The sequence below is a fragment of the Gadus morhua genome, chromosome 2, assembly GCF_902167405.1.
Source record: "Gadus morhua chromosome 2, gadMor3.0, whole genome shotgun sequence".
In the NCBI taxonomy this organism is placed as follows: domain Eukaryota; kingdom Metazoa; phylum Chordata; class Actinopteri; order Gadiformes; family Gadidae; genus Gadus; species Gadus morhua.
In genome coordinates this window covers 27,803,973-27,822,295 of record NC_044049.1, presented here as the reverse complement: position 1 = coordinate 27,822,295, position 18,323 = coordinate 27,803,973, and the positions used below count along the sequence as shown (strand labels likewise).

The 18,323-nt window shown below is 43.8% G+C and overlaps 2 protein-coding genes across 2 annotated transcripts; one reads left to right on the top strand and one right to left on the bottom strand.

Moving 5' to 3' along the window:
• Nucleotides 1-1,104: 1,104 nt before the first annotated feature.
• Nucleotides 1,105-10,558, top strand: syt17 (synaptotagmin XVII). The gene is made up of 8 exons (XM_030375053.1): nt 1,105-1,379; nt 4,871-5,019; nt 5,543-5,679; nt 7,503-7,740; nt 8,071-8,443; nt 9,155-9,275; nt 9,741-9,896; nt 10,362-10,558. The coding sequence occupies exons 1-8, from the start codon at nt 1,314-1,316 to the stop codon at nt 10,556-10,558; spliced, it is 1,437 nt and encodes a 478-aa protein (XP_030230913.1). The 5' UTR covers nt 1,105-1,313.
• A 1,491-nt stretch (nt 10,559-12,049) lies between these two features.
• Nucleotides 12,050-15,646, bottom strand: clec19a (C-type lectin domain containing 19A). The gene is made up of 5 exons (XM_030350408.1): nt 15,459-15,646; nt 14,932-15,109; nt 14,356-14,449; nt 14,083-14,215; nt 12,050-13,138 (listed from the first exon to the last, which is right to left on the bottom strand). The coding sequence occupies exons 1-5, from the start codon at nt 15,544-15,546 to the stop codon at nt 13,062-13,064; spliced, it is 570 nt and encodes a 189-aa protein (XP_030206268.1). The 5' UTR covers nt 15,547-15,646; the 3' UTR covers nt 12,050-13,061.
• Nucleotides 15,647-18,323: the final 2,677 nt, after the last annotated feature.

The window sequence follows — 18,323 nt, the reverse complement described above, 5'->3', positions numbered from 1 at the left end:
CACACACTGATCCTATTATTAATACTAACCCTATTAATAACACAGCCTATTACTAGTACTAACCCTGTTACTAACACTAACCCTATTACTAGTACTAACCCTGTTACTAACACTAACCCTATTACTAGTACTAACCCTACTCGACTAACCCTATTACCAACACTATTGCTTTTACACTGACCCTTATACTAATGCTAACCCTATAACTAACACTAACCCTATAACCAACACTTACCCCAACACTAACCTGATTATTCAAACCAACCCGATTGCTGACACTAGCCCTATGCACTACACTCACCTTTTACTAACCCTATTCCTTTTACTAAAATAACCCGATAACTAATTCTAACCCTAGTACTCACACTAGCCCTACTAAACTAACCCTTTTAGTAACACTCACACTTAATTTAACTAAAGTTGTCAAAACGATACTTCTTTATCATTTGAAATATATTCATCACAACATAACATGCATAAAATCAAATTCCCTTTCCTGCAGTACATTAGTATCCTTGTTATTCAGTACAACTGTAGATGCTACCTGGAAAAAAACCTATTTTGTAACTCAGTGATCAACTGGTATTCTTCCCTTGACAAATTCAGAAATACATGAACTGTGTATGGATTTCTATACATACACTGTGTCTGAATTTATATACAGACAAAATTAGCTTCATGAGCACATGAGCACCATTATACAACATACACCATAATAATAAATAATAATAATACATTTAATTTAGACCATGCACGGCTCTGGGAAAGTGCAGGTTCTGTGTGTTCCCAGCTTATGGTGTATGCAAACCTGTACCAGGCAGCCAGACTGTCTCCCATGATGACAGTCATTCATGAGAGAGAGTGGGAGAGAGAGGGAGAGAGAGATAGAGAGGGAGAGAGAGAGATAGGTGGGGAGAGAGAGAGAGAGAGAGAGGGAGAGAGAGAGATAGAGAGGGAGAGAGAGATAGAGAGGGAGAGAGAGAGATAGAGAGGGAGAGAGAGAGAGAGAGAGAGAGAGAGAGAGAGAGAGAGAGAGAGAGAGAGAGAGAGAGAGAGAGAGAGAGAGATAGAGAGGGAGAGAGAGAGATAGAGAGGGAGAGAGAGAGATAGAGAGGGAGAGAGAGAGAGAGAGAGAGAGAGATAGGTGGGGTTGAAGAGGGGAAGAGTGACTGGAGATGGAATAGATGTGTGAGAGGGAGTGGTGAGATCATGCTGCCATTTATTTAAAGGAAGTACACCAGATGAGGAAGAAGAAGCCTGAAGGAAAGGAATGGATCTTTCTGGAATCAAAGTGATAGGAAGCTGGGGGAGGCATGGCTGAGTGCCGTACCATGAGAGCAGAGAGACCTGGAGAAAGGGACGCGATGGCGTACACGCAGGTAGGCTCCCACTGCGGTCCGAACACAACGTCAACTGGAGACTCAGTCTACTGTAGGCTGGGCTCTGCGTCTGGGCGGTGGTTCACGTCTTGCTCTCTTCCGCGGACACCTGTTGTTGTGCAGAGAACAGACACAGCCTCCCTTGGGCTTCTCTTCCATCCTCCTCCTCCTCCCCATCGGTAGATTCTATCTGAATGTTGTATTTACTCCATGCTGCTCCTCTCGGTATGTTCTCCCCGTTACATTTCCTTAAAGGTGTTTCAATGGTGTGAAGAAGTGAAGTCATGTTTTGTTCTTAACATATATTCTTTTTTGTGTGTGTAACTGTTTAGGTTGTTGTAAGTAATGTCAAGGGAAGCTTTTAAACGTATGAGATATGGTACAGTATTCTCTTGGAAAAAACAAGTAATTTAACGTTGTTAGTATTTATTCTCCACATGGGGCTACGTCACAGACCTGCTGTAGTGCATGGATCAAGCTCTGTCCATGTACTGGGTTCACCTGTTGCATGTCTCCTCACCACATCGCTGAAAGGGTACATTCATTCTCATCACATGTATTTTACTTACTTTACATAAATGTGCCAAAATGACATAGGCCTCAGAACCTACTTAACACCTTAATTGCAATAAAGCAGAACATTTTAATTGTGTAGCATGTAGGTCTGAAGGGAAAAAGCTTACGCATGGTTATAGCTTACATCTTTGTTTCATGCATGTTTGTCAAGGCTATTTAAAGGCCTTTCTGTTTACGTGTATGTCTATTGAGATGCATGATTGCCTGTCCCACCCTGCCTCATAGTAATTCTCAGTAGACTATTGTATGACGTGGGTGCCAACTCCTCTACCCGTGTCCAGCCTTTCTGCTCTCCTCTTCATTTCTCTGTCTCTCCTGCCCTCTCTTCCCCCATCACCTAAAGTAATTCTGCCTTGATCCTGTCTTTTCGCCCACCTCCCTCACTCTGAGCATCTTTGAGTCTGTTTCTCTCTTATCTCTCTGTCTCTCTCGAGCTCTGACTGCATTAGTTCTGGGTGGGCAGGGCATAGAAGCCAGTCCTGTTGCTATGGCTACAGCCACAGCTAATTGCTAGAGCAACATTACGACAAAGGTCGGGATGGGGCATTCAGAGTGTGAGGAGCAAGGGAGAGGGATGCTTGAGGAGAGTGGAGAAGAGAAATTTAGAGGATAATGACAAAAACATAAAGGTTGTCCCCTTGGTGCAATGCAGGGACAGACAGATAGAAACGTTCAACTTGAACCAACGCCCAAGTCGTAGAGGTACATTCTAAGGTTTATCAACTAAATGTTCACTTATATTGGCAGGCGCTCTTCTGCAAAGCGACTTACATGTACATGTGTTGACTTTCTTATGTATGGCGGAGTCAACCATACAAGTATTACACATACATACACACATATGTTCACACATATGCGGCTGAGTCAACCAAGCAAGTCAACAGCCAGCTCGTCGGGAGTTAGTTAGGGTTTGGTGTTTGTTCAGCGGCACCTCGACAAAAATATAGCTCTCCCCCCCCCAAAAAAAAAGTATTTTAAAATTCTTGGCGGATTAATTTTTGTCAAGACAGTAGGTCAGCATCACTCGATGTGTGTTAAGGTGAATCTTTGGTCTGAACTGGGCTTTAGGTAAAACTGCTAAACAATTTTCTCTCATCTCCTCTTCATTCCCATGATCCTCTGCTTCACATCGCCTGTGTGAAAAAGGACAGTTGGAACCCGACGAGGTACAGAGCAAACAATAAAAATATTGCACAAGTTTAACCTCTACCATTAGAGGAGCTATGGGCTTAAGCTTGACATTACAAGCATGTCCAAAAACATGGATACATGCAGCGTCCGTGTGATTGCGTGTCTGTGTGTGTGTGTGTGCTTTTTTTAAAGTTAAATTACGAAGTATGGAAGAACATGGTTATCGCCATGTTCTTCCATAGAACATGGCGATGGTAACGTAACGGTTAACGTAAATGTATTGTCCACTCTTTACTATGGTACGATCATTTTTTTTAACAAATAGACCAGCTTTTCGGATCTGTCAATGGTTAGCTCAATATGTTCTGACTGCAGTCCATAATCCAGTAGCAAATACTTTTCAGTTTATTACAATACCTCGGTTTCTATCAAGCTTTGGCATTAACCACTTTGATGAGGTCTATGACACGTATTTCAAAATTATAGTTTAGTTATTAAGGCACTCACATACATATATATATGTATTTATTTATTTGTTCTTTCTAATTTGTGAAAATTTCAAATTTCTCAGTCGCTTTGGTACATTTCTCAGATCAGAATTGAAATTCTCAAAACTACCTGTTCAATCTTCACATCATTGTGTCACTTGTGCACATCAAAAAAAAAGTTTCTCATTTCTTGGAACAAGTTGCACATGCTTTGGTACATTCATGAAAATAATTATGTATAATTCTCTGCTCTTTCCTACATTATCAATTGCTTATGTCATGTTGATCAAAATGTATTGTGATGTGTCTCTATTGAATAGTCTCACGCCCACAACATTTAGCCATTAGTTCATTGCATAAGTCTGTACATGCAAAATGGTTGAACAAGTTGTCATAATATGTCAAGCATATTTCTATACATTTCCATTAGACTTTTTTTCTAAATCCGTCCTGAATTGGTAAATTGCTACCAGTTGAATCTTGACTTTCTCTAAAGAAGGGGAATGTGTGAAGTGTTAGATCAACCAACGATCAACCAGTTTACTGAAATAGCTCAAAGGTGCATTTCATGAACCATGAACTGGCAAGTATATATATAATGGGAGCACAGCACAATGTTACATTGTCTGACAATGGAAGGACAAGGAATTGGACGACAGCCACAGAGAAGAAGAAGAGGAAGAGGAGTGAGCACTTTACAGTAATTCCCACAGCAATGGATTTACAGTTTACCCTAAGGAGATTGTCCTTTGTTCACATTTCTAGCAATGACATGGTCTGTCAACAAATTACAGTACAAACAGTCAAAGCGTACATGTGAATCTTGTCCAGTCTCTTGCAATCAATCTCCCACATACACAGGGTGTAACTTACAATTTACAATAATTGTCTTCAAAACTTTAGCCACAGTTTACATCAGAACATCCCTCCAGAACATGACTAAGAAATTTGACTGTCTTTTCCATATACAATGACACAAGGACTTGTCATTGTGATGGCACTGACATGTTCATTGACACAGATATTTACTTTTGAGAGATGAACTAAGGACTTTTAGCAAGAGACTGGCTTCTGCAGGTTATCCATGATCTTTTGCTATTTGTACGAATTGTTTTGAGAAATACACTTGAGAAAAATGTACCAAAGCGACTGAGAAAAACGGTAACGCTTTGATAAATATACATCGATGGAACCAAGCCGAAGGGCTGGTGATTCTGTACCACTTTAACCATCTCACGAAGAGCCACGGTTTCATTTATATGACGCGCAACATGTGTGTCCCTCCCTCCCTCCCAGGGCCTGCTGCCCGCGCTGTCCGACTGCCTCTGGTGCCGCTGGGCCTGTCACTCCTGCCTGCTGAGGTGCTGGGAGCGGGCCTGCTACTCCTCCAGCGACGAGGAGGTGGAGATACTGGGGCCCTTCCCCGCCCTGACCCCTGCCTGGCTGTGAGTCTCACCTCCCCGAGAGAGAGAGAGAGAGAGGGGGGAGAGAGAGAGAGAAAGAGAGAGAGAGGGGGGAGAGAGAGAGAGAGAGAGAGAGAGAGGGGGGAGAGAGAGAGAGAGAGAGAGAGAGAGAGAGGGGGGAGAGAGAGAGAGAGAGAGAGAGAGAGAGAGGGGGGAGAGAGAGAGAGAGAGAGAGAGAGAGAGAGAGAGAGAGAGAGAGAGAGAGAGAGAGAGAGAGAGGGGGGAGAGAGAGAGAGAGAGAGAGAGAGAGGGGGGAGAGAGAGAGAGAGAGAGAGAGGGGGGGGGGGAGAGAGAGAGAGAGAGAGAGAGAGGGGGGGGGGGGGGGAGAGAGGGGGAGAGAGAGAGAGAGAGAGAGAGAGAGAGAGAGAGAGAGAGAGAGAGAGAGAGAGAGAGAGAGAGAGAGAGACACAGACAGACCGAAGTCATACAGAAAGAAGTCAGACAGACAGGCAGACAGACAGGCCGATACATATTATACATACAATAAATATGCTGTTTTCCCTAGAACGAATCCGTGCAACATGGACTTTACACTTGAAAATACAATGGACAGCCTGGTCCCGAAGCACAACAACCCCACCCTGACCGACTCCCTCTCCGAGATGTCCATCTCTACCTTCAGCTCCACCCAACAGCTCTCTGGTGAGTTGGCCTTGGGTTAGTAGAGTCAAACAGTGTCGTTTTTACTTGATCTAATTATGCATCTCTTACAAAGACAAAGTGACTTCCAATCACAAAAGAACTACAAGGTTATGAGTTAATACACTTTGTATAATTGAACATCTCCATCACTTGAATGATTGCTTTCAAACAAAGAAGATACAATCACCAATGTGTGTACATGCCCATGGAGTGTTCTTAAGTAATGGTCTGACCACGGATGTTCACCGGGAGATTCAGACCAAATCCATGCTATACTTTCAGCAGTTGGAGGGTACAGCTGGTGGGAAAAACGTAGGAAACACCGTTTAGGCTTCGCCTTATGAGCTAAGGTGAAGCTGCGAGCAGAGCCCGATCAAGGTACTCCTGCTGGACCCACGTCTCTAAGACCTAAGTCTCAGGGCACATCAGACTCAATAAGCAGAGGATGTACGAAATGCAAAAGCTAAATAAAAACTCTGAATTCTCCTAAGAACAGGCAAAGTGATGATCAGGAGAAAAGAGTGAGTCTGTAACCTCTGACTCAACCCCTATTTCCTAGAATCCATGAAAAATAGGCGATCCATAGCAACAAGGCTTCTCCAACGTCCACTATACCGGGGGCGGAGCTAGGAAACCCCAAGCCGTCAACTAAGACAAGCAGCAAGGCCGCCCATGCATCTGCTCCCAACGAGAGGCGTTAGGAGGCACTCTCTGGAAGGCCTAAAAATGGAAAGAGCAGCTAAATCGTCTTAAAAAAGCAACAAAGAAGCACTAGATTCTAGAATAAGGCCAATAACCAGTCCCTCTTAATCCCAGCGTAACGCTGGGACACTAGCATGAAGCGAAGTCTAGACGAGGTAGCCTTCATGACATAGACAGCGACAAAGAACTGCCAAGAAGCTCTAGCTTGCCGGTGAGCACCCTGTGTAACAAACAAATGTGACGACGGAATAAAAGTCGACACAAGCGCACATAAACACAAAGCATATAAGAGACATCAAGTTAATGGTTGAGGACATGTTATTAACAATGTCGCGTCCACCCGCCGCGTGGGAAGATCCCGAGGGCAGAGGGAGAACCACCAGCTGCAGTGGGTGTTCTCTCCGGACGCTTAAAGGTCCACCTGAGCCGTCGGCCGTCACTGACGCGCTGTCTGCTCTGATCAAACCTGGCCGGCCGCCCACCAGGTGAGATGAATGTGAAAGCACTTTCCTCGGCCCGGCGACCTCGAGCACATTGATGTGGGCAGTGAGGATCCGCGGCCGACGAGTGGAAGAGGCAGGACTAAACTCTGGAGGGCTGGATTCTGACATTTCCATTCACACATACTACCCCTCCAGGTATAATCCAGAGAAGCCGCATCAGACGTGTTCACACAGACCAGAGATACTCCTGTTGCTTTAGGCGAGGGGGGGCGCCTGGATAGAGCATATAAGGGCAGCGGAAGTCGCAGTGCGGAATATCCACAAATCGATTATTCTGCATATTTAATCAATTCGTTCCAAATCTTTCAATCCCCACAAAAAACCCTCAATCTGCATAGAACCAAGACAGACAACCAGCCTGTTGAAATGCCTTCCTACATGACGCACACAACTCTGCTTTGTATCCCCCACACAGAAACCAGCATGCAGTTGATGTCTCAAATATGAGTTGCCTCCTAAAGATGTATACTTAAATCCTATGACTTTACTCTATCTTTTTATAGGGCTTAATATGGATTATTGCACACAAGTCATGTGTAAATCCTGACTGGGCAAAAATATAATTTAAACCCACACCTTCTTCATTCGAGCTTCGACTGTCTGACTCCCATTTTCCAGAGAACCAGAAGCCAAGCGCTCTGATGGTGAGTGTCAAACCCATGGAGCTCTGGGCCGCAGGACCTCGGAAGGAGGCGGTCCAGCCCCCACGCAGGTCCCAGAGCCCTCCGAGCCAGTACTGCGACAAACTGGAGCCCTGCCTCTACTCTGACAAGGCCAGCTGTGACGACGTGGACTTGTTGACAGACGATGAGATCCTCCTACGGTACCAGCTGGGCATGCTCCATTTCAGCACCCAGTAAGCATCATCATTAAAACCCCATCAAGTCGTTTGGAATAAGTCGCAGAAAGCATTTCAGATTGACTCCCAATCATATTTATTTTTTGGTCGATAATCTTTTCAGTTTGTAATAGAGCAGTGATTCTCAAACCTTTTCTACAAGTGTACTGCCTCCAAGATTTATTTATTTTTTTCGCTGAGCACCCCCTACACCGGCACAAAAAGTACTTTAGGCGTGGGCGTACCCCCATTTGAGAACCACTGTAATGGAGAATAGCAAATAACGACTGTTGAGATAAGATATTTGACTGATTATGCTTTTTCCTGCTTTGTGTTCCACCCAACCAGATACGACCTCATCAACAGGCACGTGGGTGTGCGGGTCATCGAGGCCCGCGACCTTACCCCTCCCCTGAGTTCTGATGGCACCCGACAGGATGCTGTCCACTCCAACCCCTACGTCAAGCTGAGCCTGTTGCCCGACCACAAAAACTCTCGCCAGACGGGGGTGAAGAGGAAGACCCAGAATCCAGTGTTTGAGGAGCGTTTCACCTTCGACATGCCCTTCCTGGAAGCCCAGAGGAGGACGCTGCTGCTGTCAGTGGTGGATTTTGACAAGTTCTCCCGACACTGTGTCATTGGGAAGGTGGCGCTGCCTCTGAGTGACGTGGACCTGGTCAAGGGGGGGCATTGGTGGAGGGCCCTGGTCCCCAGCTCACAGGTACGGTCTGCCCACACCCATACAGGCAGAGGTATGGTGGAGGGCCCTGGTCCCCAGCTCACAGGTACGGTCTGCCAACACCCATACAGGCAGAGGTATGGTGACAGTGTTCAACAAAGATATAGCCATTATTATCATTGAAGCCTACGATTAATATAGACTGGATTCAACCGGTATTCGAGAGATGCCTCATGAACCTTCTCCAAGTGAGTGCAAGCTTCTTTCCCTTGTATCTCTGAATATTAATACATCATTAATAAATGAATAAACCGAAACAACGATACCACAGAAGATAAAAATTAAGTTTCATCAGCCTCTCACGAGAGCCATGCGATCCACAAAGCACAAGTCCCAAATCTTTTCGGATTGGGGTACACACAATGTGAATTGTCTCCTGTGTTTCTACACATAATAAGGTCTAATGAAAACTTCTGAAAATTGGACCCCGATCGGAAACAAAGCCAGCGGACGTCTGTGATTGTCCCGGTCCAAATTATAACTAATATTTAATTGAATTGGCCCAACAGCTACACACAGCACTGTGAAAGACAGAGCCATGCATTTCAGAAAAACAACATGCTTGCATTTTGGAGAAGTAGTACATTGTGACATTGATATTGTGTTTTTAGCTCAACAAAGGCCACACAACGATCAGAGTTCCATACAGAATCATGAGAGTGAGTGGCTCCTTCTCATGTTCTTTGGTTGCAGAATGAGGTGGAGCTAGGGGAGCTGCTGCTGTCCCTGACCTACCTGCCGAGCGCAGGAAGGCTCAACGTGGATGTCGTCAAGGCCAAGCAGCTGCTGCAGACGGACATGTGCCAGCACTCAGGTGCGTCCCTGCCTGTCTTCAGTCCCATCCTGCTGTCGATTTGCAACATCTAAACACTTCAATTCAAGACAAGGCAGCGAGTAAACAGGCACTTGCTTTTATTTTGGACCAAACATGATCTTGTTTATTCATTTGCATCGATGCTGAATGGGTGTAACATAAATGTCTAAACATTTGCTGATTGGACGTAATTATTCCTCCCTCCCACCGAGGCCCCCATACCAGATACCGGAAGACTTTGCAAATGATCGGGAACCCGGTATCCCCAGTGGCTGAAGGGGGGGTTAGAAGAGGGTTCTCCCTCTGCATGTAAACGTACTGATCGATCGATTGTCCGATATGAAAGATATTATTTGGACGGTTAAAAACATGGACATAGGGTCTATTTTCATAGCAGTAGGATGGAGATGACCAACTTGACCAAGGCATAGTATTTAAACATTAAAAGTATGGCTCTCCTCCCAGATCCCTTTGTGAAGGTGCAGTTGGTCGCAGGGTTGAAGTTGGTGAAGACCAAGAAGACTTGCTGCATGCGAGGGACCATTGACCCGTTCTACAACGAGTCCTTCAGCTTCCACGTCTCACGAGAGGACCTGAGGGAAGCCAGCCTCGTCTTCACTGGTAAGGGTAGCAGGTGTTTCGGGTGGGGGGGAGGAGGTCCTCCACCCAACACCAAACGTATCCCTGGCCGTCATCCCACTGACAGACGGATCAAGCAGAGGGCTGTGGAAGGTTTTCCTCCCAATGATTGTTCCTCCTTGTCTATTTGAGAGTTTCACTTGTAGGAAGGGTCATCAATGCTCAATGGGATATGATTACATCATTGTGATTAAGTTATTGTGATTAAAACAATATAAAAGTATTGTTTATGTTAATATCTCCTGAAGCTAAATGTATTTACAATTTCTACGTATACAAATGTAATCCATTCTTTATAGGAGATGGGTTTGCTGATGAAATGGTATTCATCAATTCAAGTAGGACGGCGAATCAATGCTTTTGATTGAAAGAAGGTTGCTACTCCACTTGACTCCTGATGCTCACTACTTCCCCCTCTTTCACGTTATCTCTTGTTCCCTGCTCCAGTGTACGGCCACAACATGAAGAGCAGCAATGACTTCGTGGGCCGCATCGTGATCGGCCAGTTCTCCACCGGCCCCCCCGAGACCTCCCACTGGCGCCGCCTGCTGACCTCCCAGCGGACCCCCGTGGAGCAGTGGCACAGCCTGCGCTCCCGGGCCGAGTGCGACCGCGTCTCCCCCGCCTCCCTGGAGGTCCACTGATGGGGGGGGGGGGGGGGGGGGGGCGGCTGCGCTCCCGGGCCGAGTGCCACCGCGTCCCCCCCTGCTTCCCTGGAGGTCCACTGATGGGGGGGGGGGGGGAGCAGGCTGCGCTCCCGGGCCGAGTGCGACCGCGTCTCCCCCGCCTCCCTGGAGGTCCACTGATGGAGGGGGGGGGGGAGCAGGCTGCGCTCCCGGGCCGAGTGCCACCGCGTCTCCCCCGCCTCCCTGGGGGGGGGGGGGGGGGGCAGCTGCCCAAACACTTGATTACTGACAAGCTTGAACTTTTGCGTGGTTTCAGTGTTGCCCACTGGAAGGTTCTGTGAGGTTTCTGCGGTGAACACTGAGTGGTGAACTACAGATGAGCAAGTTCCTATCGACATGATAACCAATGTACAATAAATACACTTACTCTTTAAATAGCTGTCACAGAATAGTTGTATGATGTCTGCGTAACAAAGAGCAAATAATGAACGTATTTGTTGATATTTGTTCTGCATAACAGAACAAAGATCTACCTAAGATCTAAATCCAAATTTTGTTCATATTTCTACCCTTGAGGGTGAAAACGTTGGCCTCTATAGTCTAGCCTTCCTTAGTGCTTTAGTGTTTTGTCCCAGTGTGAGTCATGCAACTCATCACAGTTAAACTATCATATGAACTGTCCAATTCATATTCAAATGTTTCACTGATTGTTAGTACAGCTGACATTGATATTGCCAACATTAAAGTTAACATCTACCACTGTATATACTTGAGTTAGCGTGCAAGGTAAGTTGGCATAAGAAGATTTCAGGGAAGAAGAAACAGGAATTATTGTTAAGGATTTACATGTGATTTCCTTCAATAGAAGAAGAAATACTTATTTTGTAACAAAACATTTTTATAAAATGAAAATATATACATGTTTTTGTCAAAAATGTGAGAGTAATTTCCTTCAACATTTTGCTCTAATTTTGTCTCTGCTCTAAGTCTATATCTGTCTTGTCATTGTCAATATACGGTATATTCAACAATATGTCTAAATACATGTGTACTTGTTGTAGTATCTGTGTCTATTTCTTAATGTAGTCATCTTGCTAGATTGTGTATAGCGCAGAGAGTATTCTTTAACTGCACATACAATGTATGCAAACACCTTTATTTCACTTGAATTAATAGAATCCGTCAATATGAATGTCCGTTCACTCTGTCCACTCGCTGGACCGTTTCAAGACCTAATAGTGTCTGTGTTTTCAGTCTTCATTGTTCAGTCAATCATTGTTACAATATTGCTCCAAGAATGTACACAATTATGCAAATCCTCGTTTGGTCGCACACAAATCATTCATAGGCGTCAAAGCCTCAAATGACATGTCAACAGGTTATAAGTTATATCATTGCTTGATATTAGTATGTTTCGCAATAATACTGTGGTAAGATACAAAATAAATAACTCACCCAATTATTTTTTGTGTTGTACTCTGAAACTGTAAAGATATAAACCAGCCAATATAGAATAACTCATGGAAAATAGCTTTTTATTGTATGTAGTTTACAAAATCATTGTAGAAAATCATTAGAAACACTGATTCATGTCCAATGCAAAAGAAGGGTACCAATTCCATCCAATTTCCAAAGGCCTTCGAAGCCTCACTTGGCCAACCACAGCAATTGACAAGCTGGAATTATTGATTTGGTTATAGAACAAACCAAAATACAGTGTTTAAAGTCCTCAGCTTGTAGGGCATCATGTTCGTTTGATTGATGTCAGAAGAGCTTTCCCAGACCTGTTGACCAGGGGTCATGGCTGAAGTCCTATATCTCAGCAATAAAAGGACTATTAAAACAGGCATCTCTGGAGATGTATTTTTAGAGGGATGGTAGATCCCTCTAAAGGCTATTACACAGTTTCTATTTTTTAAAAGGTTGAAGGTAAATATTATGCAACATAGCTAGTTATTGTTATTAGAGGTTTAATATAATGCCACAAGGTGCGAGTTTGATGAGCATTATAAGCCGTTTGAAAATCAGCCTTTTTCTGGGTTTTAGTGACATTACAAGTGGGAGTGTCCACCTCGATATATGATGGATAGCTAAGCAACATTTGCTAAAACCACTGGGTAGGCTGGTAAAATGATCAACCAAGTATACATCTAGGTGGAGAATCCCACTTCTTTACAATTTCTAACAGCTTGTAACAGCTAAGTACACTCACTCCTGGTGGCATGATATCACCCCTTCAAGAAAGAATGAATGAATGAATGTGTGAACAAGTCGCCTTTTCAATGAAGACTTGTTACAAAATATTCCATATATTGTTTAACACATCACCTTGATGAGCCTAACTACTGATTTGATGCAAAGGTGCCAACAGAATGATTACAAGAAGAGAAATACAGAGGTATGAACTATACTTTTATGTTAACAATCACAAAAGGTCACTAACAGGTTTGATGGTGTACTAAAAATAAGAACAGTGAGGTGATGACCACAGAGCCTCTGCCGACTGAGAGCAATGGAGGAGCTAGTACTCTAGGGTGGGGATCTTGCAAACAAAAGAAAAAGCCTTGTCACAGCTGTTGTCATTCCATGACCTCAGTGCTGTAAAACACACACACACACACACAAACACACATATATACACGCGCACACACACACACATATATACACACGCACACACACAAACAAACTCTCCCACACACACACGCGCACACACACACACACACACAAACTCTCAGCGACATGCACACGCACACACACACACACACACACACACACACACACACACACACACACACACACACACACACACACACACACACACACAAACACACATATATACACACGCACACACACAAACAAACTCTCCCACACACAACACGCGCACACACACACACAAAATCTCAAGGACATACAAACACACACACACACACACACACACACACACACACACACGCACGCACGCACGCATGCACGCACGCACGCACGCACGCACGCACGCACGCACACACACACACACACACACACACACACGCACACACACACACACACACACACACACACACACACACACACATGATCAAATATGTTTTTAATCAGATACATCATGTCTAATCAATTATACGACAATAGTCCCATTCATTTTTGGACTATGATTATCAATTGAGCAATGATTCTGCTGGACAGCCAGTTTGGGCGTTTCCTTTTAGCCATTGACTCTGCGCTAACTAGTAATATTAATACAGGCAGTTTCCATTCAATGGACAGTAGGAACCCTCTCTAGCCTCCCATAGTAGAGTTAAAGCCCTAAAAGTGAAACCGCCAGGATTAATGTATTATTTAATAAATACATCTAAACAGGGCTGTTGCTAGGAATCATTAATGGGAATTTTTTCTAACCCCCTTTTCATTCATGATGCATAATGGGGTTGAAATATACAATTTTTTTGATTAAAATAAATTAATTTTTAGGATTGTGCAACTGAGTCATTACTTTTTGGGTGTGTATTTTGCATGCGTGCCATTTTTTTCCAATTTGTTCTCACCACTGCTCTGACGAAACCACATTTCCACACAGTCCTCTTCTTGTGGGATGCGGTGGATGCCATCATCCGGCTGGTTGCCATCCCAGTAGCTGTACTGATAGACAGAGCCGTCGGTCCACTCAGGAGTGCCCTCCTTGGGGAGACAGGCATCAACGTCAAGTTGTATTTCGAAATTACATTAGATCCCATTTAAATTATTCCATCTATTTATTCAGAATTGGTTCTTGTGTGTTTGGATGTGTGTGTGTGAGCACATGGATGTGTGTACATTACCAGTCTCCTGTCATGCAGTCCTATCCAGATATCCGTGGGGATTCCCAGGATCTGGCTGTTCACCAGGTCGTACACAAACACATTCTCCTCCCAGCTAGAAGGGAGATTGCGAGACAGTGTCTAAGAAATTAAATGGGAAATCAGTCAAATAAATAACATATGTTCAGAAAGTAGAAGGCACTCTGCTACGAAGTCAACAGTAAGCCCAGGTAATTGTATCTCTGGCCATAGCACATTTTTCCCCGTGCACAGCTGTTTGTAAACCCACCCTCGGAAAAAACAGGTGTGCATTGTTTCTCATGCAAAAGCACTCATGGCTGCTCAGAGAAATGTCTATATAATGAAATATATGGTTGTAACTTGAAAGGGATCCATGTTAAAATAAGATGCGTAGTTACGGAGTGTCTTCTCTATGGTGAACCCGATAGTTTCAGCGTCTCTTAGTTTGAAATGTGTAGTATCTGTGTCTTTTACCTTTGGTAAAATGTGTAGATTCTGTGTGTCTTCCCTGTGGTGAAATGTGGAGTTTCTGTGTGTCTTCCCTAAGGTGAAATGCATAATAATGGTGCGTCTTACCTATGGATGGAAGTGAGCTTGGCTGATTTGAGACCGTTGGAGAACTCTGCGCAGTAGAAGTCTGCTTCGGCCCAGGTTTTATTAAGGGGGAAGTAACGATAGCAGTTGCTCCCAAACTTTGTCCAGAAGAGTGGACAGAGAACCTGGGGGGCTGGGTCTGACAGCTGTAATGGCAGGGCTGAGGTTTGGAGATTAGCGAGATTAGCTTTGGAAGTTAGCAAGAGGTGGCAAGGAGCGAGAGAAAGGTGGATGAAGTAAAGATGTCATTTTGGCAATTAAGAGATATTATCATATGTTGTCTTACAGTCGCATCGCATTGAGTACAATATGATTATGTTATGATCAGTTTAGTACATTTTAAATAGATTAAAGTAGATTTTCAATTTTAAAATCACTATGACTCACTAGCTGGCAGTTGTAAAGAATTATTAGTTAATAATATATAAATAAAGTCTAACTGTAGGCCTACCCTTCCATTCTCTACCTCGGAGAGGCTAAGATGTGTTAAGAAGGAAAGGACACCTCACCGTGTATGATCCTCATGTCTGTGCTGGGCAGATTCCTGACCCGGACAACTCCAAGGACCAGGAGCAAAAACAATTCCCACCAGAGCATATTTGAGTTGTTGCTCCCCGAGAGCAGAAAGCTTCAGTGTAAAGACGAGTGATGAGAGAGAGGTACGGATGTAGAGTGGGGTAACGGAGGGGTTGGAGTCTAGCCCTGAGTCACTTTTCTGTCAAGCCCCCTCCCTTTGGAGCTACTCTACCAAAGCAGGGAACTCTTGTTTACAAAATAAACTCTCTTTTATTGCATATGTAAGAAATGCTTCGAAAAACGAAGAACAGTATTAGATATTTTATCCAGCATGAATGATTTGATTCAAGATTCAAGATTCAAGATTTTATTAAATGTCCCACGAGGGCAAATTTGTTCGCAGCCAGGAGAAGTGGTTTAACCCACAAGACAAGACAAAACAACAATGAACACAAAACACTGTGGAGACAAAGTGATCGAATGCCCAGATTTTGGGTTATTATTATATTGTTAAACCGCAATACCATTTTGAATGGCCTCAATCTCAAACAACAGAATGAAAAACTGTCATGAAGTGTAAGCCACTCACTTTCATTGAACATAATTGCTTTGACGATATGTGGATGCATCATTCTGCATATGGTACTTTCCCATTGCCTCCCAAAGCCAGCCTAAACCCAGTTTTGTCTCAAGAAAATGTATGCATTAAGCAAATCAGTAATATCCGGTAAAAAAACAATACATTCGATAACAAACAAAGTTACCCTATGTACGACAGTAAAGCAGTTGTGCGTGTACGTGTAAAATGACCTGCATGTTTCATTCAAATAGTTTTCCCTACTTTTATTTGCTCCCTTCTCTAAGCTCCAGGTCAACAGGTCAGTTATTTTGGTGCTGAGTGACCTATAATCTTAGTAATCTACAGGGGGGACATTCTAGTCCATCATCAAAGCAAAGTGAACCTGATGGGATACAACCTCTGAACTGCTGGAATGACCCTGCCACAGATGACCTCTCTAAGTACCAGGGTTAATGCTAACCTCTTTAGCTTCTCCTGAGAATGAATGGGAGGATGTGCTTTCGTTTAAACAGCCCCAGTCTCTTGTGTCTCTAAACCATTCGTAAAAAGCATGTCTATGTATAGTGTATATACTGCTGTAAATAGACCTCCATAGACCTCCAGACCCTATTTTCCAATATATTGATGGTGTGTGTGTGTGTGTGTGTGTGTGTGTGTGTGTGTGTGTGTGTGTGTGTGTGTGTGTGTGTGTGTGTGTGTGTGTGTGTGTGTGTGTGTGTGTGTGTGTGTGTGTGTGTGTGTGTGTGTGGAGGAGTTGCATCAAACTCTGTTTACTGCATGATTGAATCTGTGAATGTCTTAATTATAATTATTTAGGAGACTAAGATGAACATATGGGATGTCTTCATTACAATGATGTCTCTGTGCACATCACATATCTAGGAATAATTTAATCATCAACAAACTCTCAATGGATAAACACACACATATTTTGATTATCCTTAGGCTGAGCAGAATGTGTCAGAACACTTGTGATATTTGTTTTGCTGCTTTAGCAAAAGTGTTGCTGTCAATACATTTTGTGAATGATCTGATCAAATGTCTATGTTTGTGATAATTGCTACACTATAACTTTTCTTGTGGTATTGAATCCAGTCATTGAATGATGGCATCTTAAATTTGTTCCATCCTAAATGTATCCATTTGCAGCTTTGCATATTTTACCCAAACCACCACATGTCTGCTTCCCACACAAAGACAAAGTCATCCTCTTTCACCGATCCCACTTTGCCATTATTGTTCAGGAAGCTTGATGTTACTGGGAGGTTAACTACCAATTACTAAGAAGAAGCCAAAGAAGATCTTCCTTGTGGGTCCAGCTGTGAAAACAGATCTGAGCTATACTGCTTCGTTATGTCCTTCCTTAACTTGGCCTTACAATTCTTCATGTCTTAAAGCCTCTAATTATATGATTAAAACTGATGCCTTGGGCCCATAGTAACATACTGTGATGAAGTGCTGTCTACCATTGTTATCGGAATGTACGTTGACATTCTCTATAGAAATCAATAAATACCTGCAGAATGATATTGATTGACAAGAAGTAACTATACATGAGATGCTGTTCCCAGCGTATTTTCTTTTCTCATTCTCCTGCTCTTCTTCCCGTTCTCTTGCCTCTTCTTGCTGGCTTTTAATGAACAGAGTGAACTTGAGTCCTCTATCACAGACTCTTTGGGGAGGACCTCAGCTTTCCCTCTCTCCACTTATTGACTCATACGTCTTTCACATAACATACATACATGCATGTACAAAGATACACACACACACACGCACACACGCACACGCACACGCACACGCACACACACACACACACACACACACACACACACACACACACACACACACACACACACACACACACACACACACACACACACACACACTCACACACACACACACAGATTCCCTCTCTTTATCTCTCTAGCTCTCTCACTTTACGCACAAACATGCCTGTACACTCAAAAATGACGCACAAACACACACACACATACACACACACAAACACAGACACACACACACACACACACACAGACACACACACACACACACACACACACACACACACACACACACACACAAACACACACACACACACACACAAACACACATTTTCTGTCTCACTTAACACAAACAAATGCAAGTGCATTCACTTAAGCACACACACACGGACAGACACACACACACACACACACACACACACACACACACACACACACACACACACACACACACACACACACACACAAACACACACACACAACACACACACACTCAC